This window comes from Aegilops tauschii, chromosome 7 (genome assembly GCF_002575655.3).
Source record: "Aegilops tauschii subsp. strangulata cultivar AL8/78 chromosome 7, Aet v6.0, whole genome shotgun sequence".
NCBI lineage: Eukaryota > Viridiplantae > Streptophyta > Magnoliopsida > Poales > Poaceae > Aegilops > Aegilops tauschii.
The window spans coordinates 194,280,094-194,298,604 of record NC_053041.3 but is presented as its reverse complement, the minus strand read 5'-3'; the positions used below and the strand labels follow the sequence as shown (position 1 = coordinate 194,298,604).

The 18,511-nt window shown below is 46.7% G+C and overlaps 1 protein-coding gene across 1 annotated transcript; it reads right to left on the bottom strand.

Annotated features, from left to right (window-relative positions):
• Nucleotides 1-559: 559 nt before the first annotated feature.
• On the bottom strand, nt 560-8,913 carry LOC109733558 (carboxyl-terminal-processing peptidase 3, chloroplastic). Its single transcript, XM_020292778.4, has 12 exons — nt 8,274-8,913; nt 8,105-8,186; nt 7,848-7,978; nt 7,654-7,740; nt 7,495-7,573; nt 4,113-4,201; nt 3,882-3,923; nt 3,218-3,337; nt 2,395-2,481; nt 2,161-2,310; nt 1,234-1,341; nt 560-1,120 (listed from the first exon to the last, which is right to left on the bottom strand). The coding sequence occupies exons 1-12, from the start codon at nt 8,595-8,597 to the stop codon at nt 872-874; spliced, it is 1,548 nt and encodes a 515-aa protein (XP_020148367.1). The 5' UTR covers nt 8,598-8,913; the 3' UTR covers nt 560-871.
• Between the last annotated feature and the right edge of the window lie 9,598 nt (nt 8,914-18,511).

The following is an 18,511-nucleotide window of genomic DNA, read 5'->3' as shown; positions in this document are numbered from 1 at the left end:
CACTACCGGCGCCTCTCCTTCCTGGCTCACTGCACTCCTTCCTGGCCCACTACGGTACGACACGCTTACTTTATTTGCTCGAAGGATTTGGCTTCGGAGCATGTAGGTGCTCCGGTGCTCAGGAATTTTTATTTGACATCGGCTTGGCAACGTAGGGCATCGGTGCCCAATGTCCAAAAAGCAAATTTGACACCACTTTTGGCCTACATAGTGGAAGGCCTTAGAAACCCGAAGCCGCCTGAGATACACTTGGTGAACTCTCCTTCCGCAAATGTGATCGTGCGTCTAGTAGTAATCATGTGATCGTGCGTCTAGTGGTAATCACGTGATCTATAGCTTCAGCATATTCTCGTGCGCACGCAGTACAGTTTTTTATTTATTTAGGCTACTGTAGCTTACCGCATTTCCATTTCGGTGCTGCTTAATGTCGCTAAACAGTGTCAGCAAATTCAGATGCATGTAATTAACCATCGGACCGCTAGAACTTTCAGCTTCCACTTGTTCTTGCGTCTGTTCCAGGCTTCCAGCGGTATCTCAGCTCGTGCATTCCGCTAGCTCGTACCAGAATGAATTGATAATGATGCCAGGCAGCCAATGTGCTGTAGTACAACAACAATACAGGTTACAATTCCAAAACCTGATCAGCTGTCGAATCAACAACGTTGATCCGGGCATATGACCCATGGAATGAACCCCTGCTTCACCACCTACAAATCTAACAACATAGGATCAGCCTACACACTGTTACATCACTATCCAGTGATCCAATCTATAGTCTATACTACTGAATATATACACTACAAGGCATGATACAACAGTGTACATGTAGCCAACATATGAGGTTCAGTTCTGGCTATCAGTATGAAACCATCTACGAAGCGGAACCCTTCGATTGCTGAATCTCCAACGCCTGCTCCGCCACCATAATGCACGAGTCCATCTCCAAACTTGCGGCCTCATTGTTCCCGGTGAGCGAAGGCGCTCTCGGTAATGATAGCGTGTCAGCGGTGCATTGTATGTCGGGTTGGATCCCGACATGGTCGATTTCGTGCAGTGCCGGAGAGAGATACTTTGCAACCGTGATGAATAGAGCAGAACCGTCGTCCAGCTCTGTCACGCTCTGCACCAAGGTAAGCTTTGGTTCAGTTATACATGTTTCTGGAATGAAGCATGACAAAATCCAAGCATTTAGATCTACACAGTAACATGAGTGCCTAGAGAAATCGGCCTTGCCTGTATTCTTCCTTTACCGAAGGTTTTGTGGCCTACCAGAATAGCACGGCCATTGTCATGCAATGCCCCAGCCAAAATTTCGCTTGCACTGGCACTTTCTTCGTTGACCTACATGTTGGCACACATGAACACAAGCGAGAGGCCTCGCATAAAAAAACAGTTTCACTTATTTTATAAATGAACGTTAACAAAGAAACATTCGTGTGCTGCTGGTATTTGAGGAAAACAAATATTGCAGTATTACAACAAAAATCATATGTAACTGTGCTCATTTGCAAACGAGAAAAAAGAACATTGCAATATTTAAACAATAAGCATATGTAACTGTGCTCATTTGCAAATGCAAATGCAAAAAAAAGGAGATTCATCCAGTGTTAACTACCTGACTTGACCTAATGGTCAGGTCTATATTTCTGCTTCAAAGTAGTCTCACTAAGTGAGAAGTAAGTACCCCTCCGTCCAAATATATACGGCCTCCTAGAATTTTGAGCCTAACTTTGACTAACAGAATATGAGTTATATGCTGTAAAAAGTATACTATTGGATTCTTATTCGAAAGAGGATTCCAATAGTATAAGTTTTATAACATACAACTCATATTTAAGTTAGCTCAAAACTTGAGGGGGCTCTCTATATTTGGACAGAGATAGTACCTTCTGTGAGGTATTATAAGTTTGTGGTTTTACTCTTTTTTCATAGGAGAACTAAAACATCATGATTAAAAACTGAACTAGCAGTGAAGCAGCACCTCTATTCTGCTTGCCCTTTATGAAAGCGTGAAAACATGATGGAAGAATGTGAATCTTATGAATAGTAAATTGTATGCATTTTCTACCCACGCGGATTAAAAAAGCAACAAAGACCACATAGTCAAATGTGCAGAGAGTTTTTTTTTCGAAAAGAAATGTGCAGAGAGTGGGTACTCACAAGCACCACAAGAGGATCATGTGTTAAAGATTGGCCTTGGACCATATTTATTGCTTGCACATTGCCCTCACGGTCAACGGTGTTCACTAGAGTTTCATCTCCATCTAACCAAATTTGAGCCACATCAAGACCAGCTGTTACTAAACCACCCTGTTATAGGAAGTAACATTAATACATGATTTTTGCATCGAAATCATGATTTATAAAGACAGACTGTGATGAGAACAGACTGACTGGATTATTCCGCAGATCTAAAATATATGACTGGACACCTTGATCTTCCATCTTTTTAATGGCCCTTTCCATTTCAGCAGCAGCAGTCTGGGTTGAAAAATAAATAAAACATGAGTGAAGGATCTCAAATATCAATAATGATATTTGCAAGTTTGGCAGATTCATTAGTATCAAAACAATCAAATCAATATTAGATTGACAATAAAAATAGTCGAGGTTTTACAATATTACTCCCTTTGTTTCTTTTTACTCTTCATGTAAAATTTGTTTGAAGTCAAACTTCGTAAAGTTTGACCAACTTTATAGGAAAAAATATCAACATTCACAATACGAAATCATCATTGGATGCATCATGAAATTAATTTTCATACTGTATAAGTTTATTATTGCTGATGCTGATATTTTTCAATATAAATTTGGTCAAACTTTACTAAGTTTTGACTTCAGACAAATTTTATATGCGGAGTAAAAAGAAACGGAGGGAGTATCTTGAAGATGGGCAATAAATTCTGAAGTTGGAGAAGATATCGGTGCTGGATTAGTTTAGTGAGTTTCGGTGTGTATAGATGATAAAATAATAAAACATTAAAACATAACATGTGCATGCACATTGGCATGGAACAACCTATCGCTTGGATCCATTTTTCAGTATGACTGGAAGCTGGAATACTCAAAACAGCAGAAATGTCTTTGGTATGATAATGTCGCGTAGAAAGCAATGAAAGAGCTATATAGTTTTGTACTAAGAAGAAGTACAAAATTACAACCTTGATTATCTATAAAAACCTGCAAGTGCAAAAATATAACAAAGATTGGTACTTACCTGAGAAAATGCAGCTAACCTAACATACCCAGTCTTGCCCTCATGCCCATCACCCGATCTATGGGAGATAATTGCCGTTGATAGAGGTGAAAGATTGATAACCTCACGAGATAGCTGGACCTTTTGGAAATAAAATGTGCACTTGTAATTAGGAAAGTACAATATCATATGCTTAATGAGGGATACTGAACACATCTTGGATTAAATTGAACAACGCAACACTTTTCATTTCCAGTAATAGGCTATGGGTGCAACCAATGGGAGATGGTAGCACAGGATAAATACAACCACTTTGGATGGCGGTCCAATAATAGGCTATGTGTAGGCATATTTTCCTATTTTTGCCGGTTGTGGCTTGTAATAATTTTTGGTACTACTTGATGTTGGAAACCGAGACTCTTAAATTTTAATAAAATATGGCTGTGTGCATCGTAATGATGCAGAGGCCGGGGGTGATCCTCCTTTTCTTAAAAAAAACACTTTTCAAATCACACAAATGGAAAATTTTAGCCATGAATGTTCGAAGAGGAAGTCCAGAAATATTTTTTCCTTCAAGGAGGATAAGAGAATCTAAATACATAGTGTTGATGTTATTATGTGTTATTTACTGCATTCGTCTTCAGGAAAGTTTTTATTACGTAATGAAAAGAAGTTAGGCATATACCTCTTTTTGCTTTATCCTACCACTCCTTTCATTTCCAGTACCCTGGGTATCAGTTAGAAAATACAGGAAGATGGAGAAAGTTAGGATAGAAGATGACAAAAGTGTATAACTGAGAATCTAGATGTGATCATTACGTAACAAAGAGTTAGGATTGAGAAATGTTGCTTTTGAAATACAGATAGAAAAATACTAACAAGTACTCTCAAGTTGAGGCTAAGGATAAGGGCATACATCCAATAGTTTTACTTCCACAGTCGTTCCAGCACGACCTCTAAGTCTTTGAGCCACAGCTTCCACGTCCAACCCCAAAACACTATTCCCTACAAAACCAGTCGAGATTAAGGGCATATCATATTATGAAAAGAAGGAGAGCTCATGAACTCAATAATAACAACAAGACTGCACCATCCACCTTAAGACTAGTTAAAAATAGAAGGTTCCACCCTTTTAGTTAGAAAACCACAATCAATCAGGATGTACCGCTCATCTGTGACATCACCAGATAAGCGTAGTGTTATGGCCGGTTTAGCTAGGCCCACCGGGTAATCTTAGCCCACAAGTTATCTTAGGTTAATTCTTATGCAAGTTATCTAAGTTATAAATATAGGCTGTAAGACTCTTTTTGGAATCAAGCAATAAGAATATTATTATCCCTATTGCCCGGCTCCTAGAGGAGCCGGAACCCTAGCCGCCTCCAGCCCTAACCGCCGCCGCCCTCCTCCTTCCTCGCGACGGCGCCGACGCGCCGGAGCTCGCGTCCTCGCCCTCAACCTCCGCTGTTCTGCCCTTATAACCTAAGGAGTAGAGCCGGTAGGAACCCTAGTCCTACCAATTTGGTAAGCAGAGACCAAGTTCCGATCATGTCGCTTGCACCACCACCGCCGGCGCTTTCCAGCGGCTCCACCGCGCCGATGATGACGGCGCCGCCCCTCACCACGCCGATGATGACGGCGCCACCCCTCACCGCGCCGATGACGTCCGCCGCCGGGACAACCGCGCTGGCGGGCCACGTCTCCACCGCGGCCCCGCCCGCGCCGCCATCCCCGGTTCCCTCTGCGCCACCGCCGTCCGCCGTCTTCACGCCGGAGCAGGTCACGGCCACCCTGCGGGACCTCGTCACCGCCGTCCAGAGCCTCCACCTGCAGCAGCAGCAGTACGCGGCCGGGCCCTACATGCCCCTGCCGACGGCGCCCGTTGCCGCCTACGGCCACACGCCATGGCCACCCCAGGGCGTCTCCCCGTACGGCGCCCCTCTGATGCTGCCGTTCCAGGCGGCTCCACCGGTCGGCCCTCCGACTGCCGCGGCGCCCCTCTGGCCCTTGGCGCCGACGCCGTCATCGGGCCCCTGGCCGCTACAGCAGATGCCGCAGGCGGCGGCCACCGGACCGCTGCAACCGTTCTCCGCGCTGACTTGCACCGGGCAGCCGCTGCTGCCGTTCCAGGCGGGACACCCCGGCGGGACCACGCCGGCCGCGGCCCCTCTGTGGTACTTGCAGCCACCCTCCCCCGCGGCCACCGACGCCCCCGCCCACCCCCCGCCACCGACGCTACAACCACCGGCGCCGCCCCTGCCTAGCTCGGGGGCACCCTCGCCGACCGGCCTCCCGATTCATCAGGTCCGGTTCCCGCCCTCCCCGTCGCCACTTCCAGCGTGGGCGGCTGGGTCTTCGCCTTCGCCGGTCTACACCACGGCCCCCGAACAGCCGACTCCGTTCCCGCAGTTCGGGGGGCCATCTGGTTCCGCCGGTCCCTACCTGGAGTACTCCGACCAGGCGCCACCCGCCTCGCTGCTCCGCACCTCCGAGCCAGCTCGACACGGCGTTCCCTCCCAGGCACCGCCGCGGTTCGCCAAGATCAACTTCGCCACTTATGACGGCACGGAGGACCCCCACAACTGGCTCAACCAGTGCGACCAGTTCTTTCGTGGGCAGCGCACACTCGCTTCGGAGCGGACCTGGCTTGCCTCTTATCACCTCCGCGGCGCAGCCCAGACCTGGTACTACGCCCTCGAGCAGGACGAGGGCAGCATGCCCCCCTTGGGAGCGCTTCCGCGAGCTCTGCCTCCTTCGCCTTGGGCCTCCGGTTCGCGGGAGCCGCCTGGCGGAGCTCGGCCGCCTTCCCTTCACCTCCACGGTGCAGGACTACGCCGACCGTTTTCAGGCCCTGGAATGCCATGCGTCGGGTGTGACGGCGCAGCAGCAGGCCGACCTCTTTGTCGGTGGACTTCCGGATCACATCCGCGTGGACGTGGAGCTTCGGGGACCCCAGGATCTCCAGTCGGCCATGTACTACGCCCGCGCGTTCGAGCGCCGTGCGGTGGCCATCCAACAGGAATCACCGTCCCGGACCGCTGGGTCGCTACCCGGGCCGGATTCCGCGCAGGGTCGGCCTGCGCAGGCTTCTGCGGCACCCCTCGCCGCGACCGCGGCGCGCCTGTTCCGCCGGCTCACCTCAGCCGAGCTACTCGAGCGTCGCCGCCAAGGGTTGTGCTTCAACTCCGACGAGCCCTACACGCCCGGCCATGCCTGCCCGCGACTCTTCTACCTGGAGGTTGCAGACTACATTCTGGAGGACGCCGTCGCCGCCGACCTGGCCGCCCCAACTGTCGAGAAGGTGTTTGACGCTGGTTGATCGCCTCGAGGAGTTCCGCAAGCGCTTCCCCACCTTACAGCTCGAGGACGAGCTGTTTGTGCAGGCGGGGAGAAGTGTTATGGCCGGTTTAGCTAGGCCCACCGGGTAATCTTAGCCCACAAGTTATCTTAGGTTAATTCTTATGCAAGTTATCTTAGGTTAATTCTTATGCAAGTTATCTAGGTTATAAATATAGGTTGTAAGACTCTTTTTGGAATCAAGCAATAACAATATTATTATCCCTATTGCCCGGCTCCCAGAGGAGCCGGAACCCTAGCCGCCTCCAGCCCTAACCGCCGCCGCCCTCCTCCTTCCTCGCGACGGCGCCGACGCGCCGGAGCTCGCGTCCTCGCCCTCAACCTCCGCTGTTCTGCCCTTATAACCTAAGGAGTAGAGCCGGTAGGAACCCTAGTCCTACCACGTAGTATGTGAACATGTGCTATTAATCTCTGCATTGCTATGCCACTTCCGCGGGGGAGAAAAAACTAGTTCTTGAATCTAGAACAACTTGGTTTTCCAATGATGGAAAAGGCACTCATGAAGATTAGATTAACTAAGTTGTTTTGCAAAGGTTAAATTGCACAAGATACATTTTTTTGCAAAGACACCATTCTGCCTTAATTGTTCAGAGACACGTGTGGATCATATTATTTATCGACACCATAGAGTTCATACTTTTGGCAAATTTTCTTTAGTTTCGGTCATTGTTAATAGATAGAAAGGGCAATAAAAAAAATCTATTAGTAGGGATAATCGACTAGCCTCTGTCATCTTTAAATATTATCAGTTGTGACCAATGAACATTGTTGTTTTTATAGCCTTCTCAACGGTCAATATCAGCTGAAAATTTCTGTATGTTATTTAGCCACATAGGTCATAGGTGTGTGACTCAGATTGATATGAATTTACAGGGAAGGCTTTTCAAAAGTACATAAGCATCTCCTTTTAGTAAAATGAAGTTTTAGTACAGAGAGTAAAATACCGTTGATCTCAACTAGCTCATCGCCTTCACGTATGCCCGCTCGGTCGGCTGGGCCTCCCTCAATGCAGTTCATAACAAGCTGCAACAAGTTTTGGAGGTATAAATTGCAACACTCTGATGATGTCCTCTTACAGAAAAAAGAAGAAGAAGTGAACTTACCAAGCGTCCTGAGGCAGGGTCCCTGTTTATGAATATGCCAACCCCTTGCAAATTCCCATCACTTCCGATCCTGAAACTCTGATATTCCTGCATCTCACCAAACAAACATTAGCCATGTGACAATTCACCATGTGTGAGAAGTGAGAACAAACCTGAAGCCAGACAGCGAGGGCATGATCTTTGTCCATACATACCTTGGGGGTGATGATCCTTGTGAAGGGGTCGCCTAGCGTGGACACCATGCCGCTGATCTTGCCGTAGGCGGCGTCTGCCGATTTCAGCGGGAACATCTCCACCATCGTCTGCTGAAGTTTCTGGTCCCAGTCTGCACACCGAGCAGAACCACAAACGCTAGTGAATTCACTAGTTCACTATGAGCAGCATCAAACACTACCAAATTCACGCAATTCCCACCTTTCTACAGAGAACAAGTGTATGTAATCTGGTATACCTTGGTGGTTGAAGGTGGGATCGACGAAGGTCTCGCGGATCAACCCCCACGCCTCCACCAGTGTCCTCTGCACCCGGTTCACCTGCCAAGAAGAACCGAAACGAGAAATTCAGCCCAAAGTTCCCCTTTCTTGGAAGGTGGTGTCTGCTGTAGGACCATGGAGACCCACCTCTCGGGCCTTGGAGACGGGGAAGGCGACCGTAAGCGACTCGGCCCGCGCCGGCGGCGGGGCGAAGTCCACGGCGAAGCCGGTCAGCGACACCACGGCAGCGGCGGCGAGCCCCGCAGCGGCCTTCCCCAGCGCCCCACCGTCGCGCTCCGGCGGCGCGGAGGCCCTGACGACCGGCGGAGGCTGCTCCCGCCTCTCCGACCGCACCCGGAGCCTGGCTCTCTCGGCGCCAACACCAAGAACCGGCGCCCGGGACCTCGGGACCCGGCCGGGCATGGGCCTCGCGGCGCGGGAGGCGGCCAGGGAGCACTCAACCATTTCCATGGACGCGAGCAATCACGCAATGTGGCAACGGGGACGGGCGCGGGTGGGCTCGGGATGCCTGCGAGCGCGCGAGATATAAACCCGCCGGAGTCCACGAGAGGAGCGAGGAAGCGGGAGGAATCTTTTTGGCTGTTACCGCTGGGTTTTGGTGGACAGGAGGAGATCCGTGCCGGGGATCTCTGCGTGGCCTGTTCAGGCCTGGACACGTCTCTCGGTCCGGCATTTGGGTGGTGGTGGGCGCAACAAATATGCAGAGGAATATGCAGGCGTGCCCTGTGAATTTGTGATGTGCAGAACCGGCAGGGGAAAATGCCGCAAAGTTCATAAATATTATGGGAAAGCCTATAAATCACCCGACGGATCGTAACCTCGCGTCTGCGCTTTCTCTGCAAGCCACGTGTCTCATTGCCACCGCTACTAGTTTTTGCAACTGATCTGTTGTTGCGGTCTCTCTCATCGCAACAACTGCTCTGTTGCAGTATCTGGATCCTTGAGACAAGTCGCCTCTCGTGCCTCTGCCAAGCTCCCGTTGAGTCCGCCGCCTCCCCGTACTGCTCCGACTGCCCCAAGCTCCCGTCAAGTCGTTGCCTCCCCATGTTGCTTTGACTGCCGCCGACGTGCTTCTCTGGTGAGCTGAACGTTGTTGCAAGGCGTGCAACCAGAGAGACCGAGCTCCCCTGTCAAGTTGTCGCCTCTCTGTGCTGCTCCGACTGCCGCCACCGTCGCTTGGCGCCAGCAGGCACGCCGACGGGCTTCTCTGATAAGCTGCTACCACTAGAATGCTCTCTGCAACACGTCTGTTGTTGCAAAAAGTTTTCTATAACATGAGCTCTGCTGCAAAAATTACAGTAGAAAATGGTCAACAATGTTTTCTGCAACACAACCTCTATTCCAAATATTTTCTGCAACATTACCTTTGTTGCAAAGATTTTTCAGAAAAATAAATAAATTCTTTACGGTGATTGCAACAAGCATCTTATTGTAGAAGGCCTTCTGCAACAACACTCTTGTTGCAAAGAGGTGATTGCTTACGTGGGTAGATCTAACGGCAATTAACGTGTCCGTCTAATGGTCAGCGAGGCAACAGGTATTTTTCTTATTATCCGCCGGCCGACCCGTCGGGTCGCCCAAAATATTATTGGTTATTAGAAATTATAAAGGGAATCCAAAGGATGAAACCGTAAGATTTCATAGGATTTTTTCCCTTAAGAACTCATCTGTACAATCTTATGTGAAGAATACTTCTATGTTTCTTTTGTAAGTGAAACCGCGTAGCTGTTTTCCAGAAAGAAAGAAAGAAACCTCTAGTTGCACGTGCATTGGGACGCATGTGTTTTTTTTTTTGAAAAAACTTTCAATCTATTCATCAACTGTCGAGCTAGTACAAAAAACACCAGAAGTATAAATTACATCCAGGTCCGTAGACCACCTAGTGACGACTACAAGCATTGGAGCGAGCCAAAGGTGCGCCGCCGTCATCGCCCCTCCCTCACCGGAGTCGGGCAAACCTTGTTGTAGCAGACAGTCGGGAAGTCATCGTGCTAAGGCCCTACATGACCAATGCACTAGAATAGCAACCGCCGCCGATGAAGAGAAGCGCAGAACGGAAGGATTCAACCCGTAGACACACGACCACTGATGAACGAAGACCAAATCCACGTGAATCCACTGTAGGAAAATGCCGACCGGCGCAGAGCAGGGGTCAAACAGAGAACTGCCTCTGGAAAGATCAGATCATAGCGAGGCGGAAAGGAGGCGACAGCGGGTTCCCTTTGCGAGCCGCCAGCGCCGTTGCTGGTTCCCTCTCTCTTCGCCGACCGCTCCGGCAGCGGGAGGGAGGGGAACCTCGGATCTGTGCGTAGACTGGGTTCTCAATAGGGCTAGGGTTGAGGGAGTCACGGCGACGTCGCGTCTGAATAAGTTTCCTCGGGCTCCGTTCGCGGTTAGGTGGGGCTCTTGCCTTCGTCTAGGAGCCAGCGGGGTGGGGGATCCCTGGATCTCGTCGAGATCGCGGGCTATGGTGTCTCAAGGTCGACCGACACTGGCCAGGTTGTTCCTCTGATGGGTGGTGGTTGTGTGGAGATAGAGATTCTTCTTCCTCAGCGTCGGTATGATTTTCTGCTGCGTCTCTTTCTCCTTCTTTGTGCTGCTGCTACTGGATGGATATCCTGCTTTGCCCGGGCAGTTGGCCCGACCGCGGCGCCGGAACCGGATCTTAGTTCCCTTCCATCTGGAAGGGGCACATACATCGGTAGTCAAAGCCACAGATGGCGAAGGCTGGTGTAGGTGTATTGGATGCATATGTGTGTCCTTATCTTTTCAGCGCGAAAGCGAAGAAAAGGGGGAGCAGCGTGACGGGGATTGTTCCGTGGGTGATGATGATGACCTGCTTAGATCTGGTTGCAGATGCTTGTGTTGCAGGGGTCTTCTCGCAAGGTTTAGGGATGATGACACAGAGCTCCGGAGATCTTCATGTTTTATTGGTTATTTTAGGTTGCCTTTTTTTATTCTAGTGATTTGTGCATGTGTTAGGGTGTGTTTGTACAAATCAAGAACTTTGTATTATTTTGTGATTTGAATACAAGCATACTTCCTAAAAATGGAAACGCCGGCCGAATCCCACGAGATCCGCCAGAGACAAGCATCCACACACTCTCAAACGATGCAAGAAGCACCGCCGGAACGGAGGCTAGGCGGGAAGAACCTTATTCCGTCTACAGAGAGCCGCCGCTGCCTCATCTTTCTGAGTAGGACCCAAACCCAATACACTTATAAAAAACATTAGAAATTGAAACCCTGCCGCCGGCAAAGACTGGGGTCCACCGCGTCTCCATGACCCTAAGGCCACAGAGGACGAGGCAGGCTGACGGCAACGCCAACGGCAGGCACATGCCAAGCGCTGGTGGCGGCGAGGAGGCGAGTTACAAGAGAGTTTCCGTCATCAGTCCTACATGTGATTGCACTTTTTTTCACACGGTACAATTGAAGTTGCTCATGTACACATGCATAAACTCACCTTATGAAGGCACACACCACACCTTACTCTATGAGCACCTCAACTAATTAAGCCGGCATAGCATTTTGAGACTGACGAAGTCAGTATAGACGTCTCATAGTCGACGGAAATATCTCCTCTCTCTGAATGAACATCGTCGTAAAGTCCGAAATAAATCTAGAAAAATGCGACCAAAAATGTCAACTCTAGGACTTGAACTCCGACGGGCTGGGGATACCACTGTCCTCCTAACCATCCAGCCATAGGTTGGTTCCATGTGATTGCACTTGTTGGGGAACGTAGTAATTTCAAAAAAATTCCTACGCACATGCAAGATCATGGTGATGCATAGCAACGAGAGGGGAGAGTGTTGTCTACGTGCCCTCGTAGACCGTAAGCGGAAGCGTTTTATCAACGCGGTTGATGCAGTCGTACGTCTTCACGATCCGACCGATCCAAGTACCGAACGCATGGCACCTCCGAGTTCTGCACATGTTCATCTCGATGACGTCCTCGCCTTCTCGATCCAGCAAGAGGGGCGAAGTAGTAGATGAGTTCCGGCAGCACGACGGCGTGGTGACGGTGTTGGTGAAGAACAATCTCCGCAGGGCTTCGCCTAAGCACTACGAAAACTATGACGGAGGATAAACTAGAGGGGACGGGGTTGCCGACACACGGCTTGGTGTTTCTTGATGTGTCCTGGGTGCTAGCCCTACCTCTCTATTTATATGTTGAGCCTTGGGGTCGAAACTTGGAGTAAAAGCCTCCACAAAGTCGGTTTCACCCGAAAGGCAAGAGTCCTTCTCAGACTCCAGGGCCAGATGCCAGGGTACCCGGCGTCTGGACCCAGACGCCAGGGACCCTGGTGTCTGGCCCCTGGACTCCGCAAAACTTCCTTTTGCGCTTTCCAAAAACCTCGTGGGCTTTCCCCTTTGGCCCAGATAAAGTGTTCTCGTGCCCAAACATTTCGGGAAACATCCGGAACCCCTTCCGATGGATTCCGGAACCTTTCCGGAGATCAAACACTACTATCCACATATCAATCTTTATTTCCGGACCATTCCGGAGTTCCTCGTCATATCCGTGATCTCATCCAAAACTCCGAACAACATTCGGTCACCAACATACATAACTCATAGTACTATATCGTCAACGAACGTGAAGCGTGCGGACCCTACGGGTTCGAGAACTATGTAGACATGACCGAGACACCTCTCTTGTCAATAACCAATAGCGGGACCTGGATGCCCATATTGGCTCCTACATATTCTACGAAGATCTTTATCGGTCAGACCGCATAACAACATACGTTGTTCCCTTTGTCATCGGTATGTTACTTGCCCGAGATTCGATCGTCGGTATCTCAATACCTAGTTCAATCTCGTTACCGGCAAGTCTCTTTACTCGTTCCGTAATACATCATCCCGCAACTAACTCATTAGGTGTAATGCTTGCAAGGCTTATAGTGATGTGCATTACCGAGTGGGCCCAGAGATACCTCTCCAACAATCGGAGTGACAAATCCTAATCTCGAAATACGCCAACCCAACAAGTACCTTTGGAGACACCTGTAGAGCACCTTTATAATCACCCAGTTACGTTGTGACGTTTGGTAGCACACAAAGTGTTCCTCCGGTAAACGGGAGTTGCATAATCTCATAGTCATAGGAACATGTATAAGTCATGAAGAAAGCAATAGCAACATACTAAACAATCGAGTGCTAAGCTAACGGAATGGGTCAAGTCAATCACATCATTCTCCTAATGATGTGATTCCGTTAATCAAATAACAACTCTTTGTCCATGGTTAGGAAACATAACCATCTTTGATTAACGAGCTAGTCAAGTAGAGGCATACTAGTGACACTCTGTTTGTCTATGTATTCACACATGTATTATGTTTCCGGTTAATACAATTCTAGCATGAATAATAAACATTTATCATGATATAAGGAAATAAATAATAACTTTATTATTGCCTCTAGGGCATATTTCCTTCAGTCTCCCACTTGCACTAGAGTCAATAATCTAGTTCACATCACCATGTGATTTAATACCAATAATTCACATCACCATGTGATTAACACCCATAGTTCACATCGTCATGTGACCAACACCCAAAGGGTTTACTAGAGTCAATAATCTAGTTCACATCGCTATGTTATTAACACCCAAAGAGTACTAAGGTGTGATCATGTTTTGCTTGTGAGAGAAGTTTAGTCAACGGGTCTGCCACATTCAGATCCGTATGTATTTTGCAAATTTCTATGTAAACAATGCTCTGTACGGAGCTACTCTAGGTAACTGCTCCCACTTTCAATATGTATCTAGATTGTGACTTAGAGTCATCCAGATCGGTGTCAAAGCTTGCATCGACGTAACTCTTTACGACGAACTCCTTATCACCTCCATAACCAAGAAATATATCCTTATTCCGCTAAGGATAATTATGACCGCTGTCCAGTGATCTACTCCTAGATCACTATTGTACTCCCTTGCCAAACTTATGGTGAGGTACACAATAGGTCTGGTACTCAGCATAGCATACTTGGTAGAACCAATGACTGAGGCATAGGGAATGACTCTTCATTCTCTTTCTATTTTTCTGTCGTGGTCGGGTTTTGAGTCTTTACTCAACTTCACACCTTGTAACACATGCAAGAACTCTTTCTTTGACTGTTCCATTTTGAACTATTTCAAAATCCTGTCAAGGTATGTACTCATTGAAAAAAAAACTTATCAAGCGTCTTGATCTATCTCTATAGATCTTGATGCTCAACATGTAAGCAGCTTCACCGAGGTCTTTCTTTGAAAAACTCCTTTCAAACACTCCTTTATGCTTTGCAGAATAATTCTACATTATTTCCGATCAACAATATGTCATTCACATATACTTATCAGAAATGTTGTAGTGCTCCCACTCACTTTCTTGTAAATACAGGCTTCACCGCAAGTCTGTATAAAACTATATCCTTTGATCAACTTATCAAAGCGTATATTCCAACTCCGAGATGCTTGCACCAGTCCATAGATGGATCGCTGGAGCTTGCATATTTTGTTAGCATCTTTAGGATTGACAAAACCTTCTGGTTGCATCATATACAACTCTTCTTTAATAAATCCATTAAGGAATGCAGTTTTGTTTATCCATTTGCCAGATTTCATAAAATGCGGCAATTGCTAACATGATTCGGACAAACTTAAGCATAGATACGAGTGAGAAACTCTCATTGTAGTCAACACCTTGAACTTGTCGAAAACCTTTTGCGACAATTCTAGCTTTGTAGATAGTAACACTACTATCAGCGTCCGTCTTCCTCTTGAAGATCCATTTAATCTCAATGGCTCGTCGATCATTGTGCAAGTCAATCAAAGTCCATACTTTGTTCTCATACATGGATCTCATCTTAGATTTCATGGCCTCAAGCCATTTCGCGGAATCTGGGCTCATCATCGCTTCCTCATAGTTCGTAGGTTTATCACGGTCTAGTAACATGACTTCCAGTACATGATTACCGTACCACTCTGGTGCGGATATCACTCTGGTTGACCTATGAGGTTTGGTAGTAACTTGATCTGAAGTTACATGATCATCATCATTAGCTTCCTCACTAATTGGTGTAGTAGTCACAGGAACAGATTTCTGCGATGAACTACTTTCCAATAGGGGAGCAGGTACAGTTACCTCATCAAGTTCTACTTTCCTCCCACTCACTTCTTTCGAGAGAAACTCCTTCTCCAGAAAGGATCCATTCTTAGCAACGAATGTCTTGCCTTTGGATCTGTGATAGAAGGTGTACCCAACAGTCTCCTTTGGGTATCCTATGAAGACACATTTCTCCGATTTGGGTTTGAGCTTATCAGGATGAAACTTTTTCTTATAAGCATCGCAACCCCAAATTTTAAGAAACGACAACTTTGGTTTCTTGCCAAACCACAGTTCATACGGTGTCGTCTCAACGGATTTAGATGGTGCCCTTTTTAATGTGAATGCAACTGTCTCTAATGCATAACCCCAAAACTATAGTGGTAAATTGGTAAGAAACATCATAGATTGCACTATATCCAATATAGTAAGGTTATGACATTTGGACACACCATTATGCTGTGGTGTTCCAGGTGGCACGAATTTTGTGAAACTATTCCACATTGTTTTAATTGAAGGCCAAACTCGTAACTCAAATATTTTACCTCCGCGATCATATCATAGAAACTTTTATTTTTGTTACGATGATTCTCCACTTCACTCTGAAATTCTTTGAACTTTTCAATTGTTTCAGACTTGTGTTTTATCAAGTAGATATACCCATATCTGCTCAAATCATCCGTGAAGGTCAGAAAATAATGATACCCGCTGCGAGCCTCAACACTCATCGGATTGCATACATCAGTATGTATTATTTTCAATAAGTCAGTTGCTTGCTCCATTGTTCCGGAGAACGAGTTTTAGTCATCTTGCCCATAAAGGCATGGTTCGCAAACATCAAGTGATTCATAATCAAGTGATTCCAAAATTCCATCAACATGGAGTTTCTTCATGCGCTTTACACCAATATGACCTAAACGGCAGTGCCACAAATAATTTGTACTATCATTATTAATTTTGCATCTTTTGTCTTCAATATTATGAATATGTGTATTACTACGATCGAGATCCAACAAACCATTTTCATTGGGTGTATGACCATAGAAGGTTTTATTCATGTAAACAGAACAACAATTATTCTCTAACTTAAATGAATAACCGTATTGCAATAAACATGATCAAATCATATTCATGCTCAACGCAAACACCAAATAACACTTATTTAGGTTCAACACCAATCCCGAAAGTGTAGGGAGCGTGCGATGATGACCATATCAATCTTGGAACCACTTCCAACACACATCGTCACTTCACCCTTAACTAGTCTCTGTTCATTCTGCAACTCCTGTTTCGAGTTACTACTCTTTAGCAACTAAACCAGTATCAAATACCGAGGGGTTGCTACGAATACTAGTAAAATACACATCAATAATCTGTATATCAAATATACCTTTGTTCACTTTTGCCATCCTTCTTATCCACCAAATACTTGGGGCAGTTCCGCTTCTAGTGACCAGTCTCTTTGCAGTAGAAGCACTTAGTCTCGGGCTTAGGTCCAGACTTGGGCTTCTTCACTTGAGCAGCAACTTGCTTGCCGTTCTTCTTGAAGTTCCCCTTCTATCCCTTTGCCCTTTTCTTGAAACTAGTGGTCTTGTTAACCATCAACACTTGATGCTCTTTCTTGATTTCTACCTTCGTCGATTTCAGCATCGCGAAGATCTCGGGAATTACTTTCGTCATCCCTTGCATACTATAGTTCATCACGAAGTTCTACTAACTTGGTGATGGTGACTAGAGAATTCTGTCAATCACTATTTTATCTGGAAGATTAACTCCCACTTGATTCAAGCGATTGTAGTACCCAGACAATCTGAGCACATGCTCACTGCTTGAGCTATTCTCCTCCATCTTTTAGCTATAGAACTTGTTGGAGACTTCGTATCTCTCAACTCGGGTATTTGCTTGAAATATTAACTTCAACTCCTGGAACATCTCATATGGTCCATGACGTTCAAAACGTCTTTGAAGTCCCGATTCTAAGCCGTTAAGCATGGTGCACTAAACTATCAAGTAGTCATCATATTGAGCTAACCACACGTTCATAACGTCTGCATCTGCTCCTGCAATAGGTCTGTCACCTAGCGGTGCATCAAGGACATAATTCTTCTGTGCAGCAATGAGGATAATCCTCAGATCACGGATCCAATCCGCATCTTTGCTACTAACATCTTTCAACATAATTTTTCTCTAGGAACATATCCAGAATAAACACAGGGAAGCAACAACGCGAGCTATTGATCTACAACATAATTTGCAAAATACTATCAGGACTAAGTTCATGATAAATTTGAGTTCAATTAATCATATTACTTAAGAACTCCCACTTAGATAGACACCCCTCTAATCCTCTAAGTGATCACGTGATCCATATCAACTAAACCATGTCCGATCATCACGTGAGATGGAGTAGTTTCAACGGTGAACATCACTATGTTGATCATATCTACTATATGATTCATGCTCGACCTTTCGGTCTCCGTGTTCCGAGGCCATATCTGTTATATGCTAGGCTCGTCAAGCTTAACCTGAGTATTCCGCGTGTGCAACTGTTTTGCACCCGTTGTATTTGAACGTAGAGCCTATCACACCCGATCATCACGTGGTGTCTCATCACGAAGAACTTTCGCAACGGTGCATACTCAGGGAGAACACTTATACTTTGATAATTTAGTGAGGGATCATCTTATAATGCTACGGTCAATCAAAGCAAGATAAGATGCATAAAAGATAAACATCACATGTAATCAATATAAGTGATATGATATGGCCATCATCATCTTGTGCTTGTGATCTCCATCTCCGAAGCACCGTCATGATCACCATCGTCACCGGCGCGACACCTTGATCTCCATCGTAGTATCATTGTCGTCTCGCCAACTATTGCTTCTATGACTATCGCTACCGCTTAGTGATAAAGTAAAGCAATTACAGGGCGATTGCATTGCATACAATAAAGCGACAACCATATGGCTCCTGCCAGTTGCCGATAACTCGGTTACAAAACATGATCATCTCATACAATAAAATTTAGTATCATGTCTTGACCATATCACATCACAACATGCCCTGCAAAAACAAGTTAGACGTCCTCTACTTTGTTGTTGCAAGTTTTACGTGGCTGCTATGGGCTTAGCAAGAACCGTTCTCACCTACGCATCAAAACCACAACGATAGTTTGTCAAGTTGGTGCCATTTTAACCTCCGCAAGGACCGGGCGTAGCCACACTCGGTTCAACTAAAGTTGGAGAAACTGACACCCGCCAGCCACCTGTG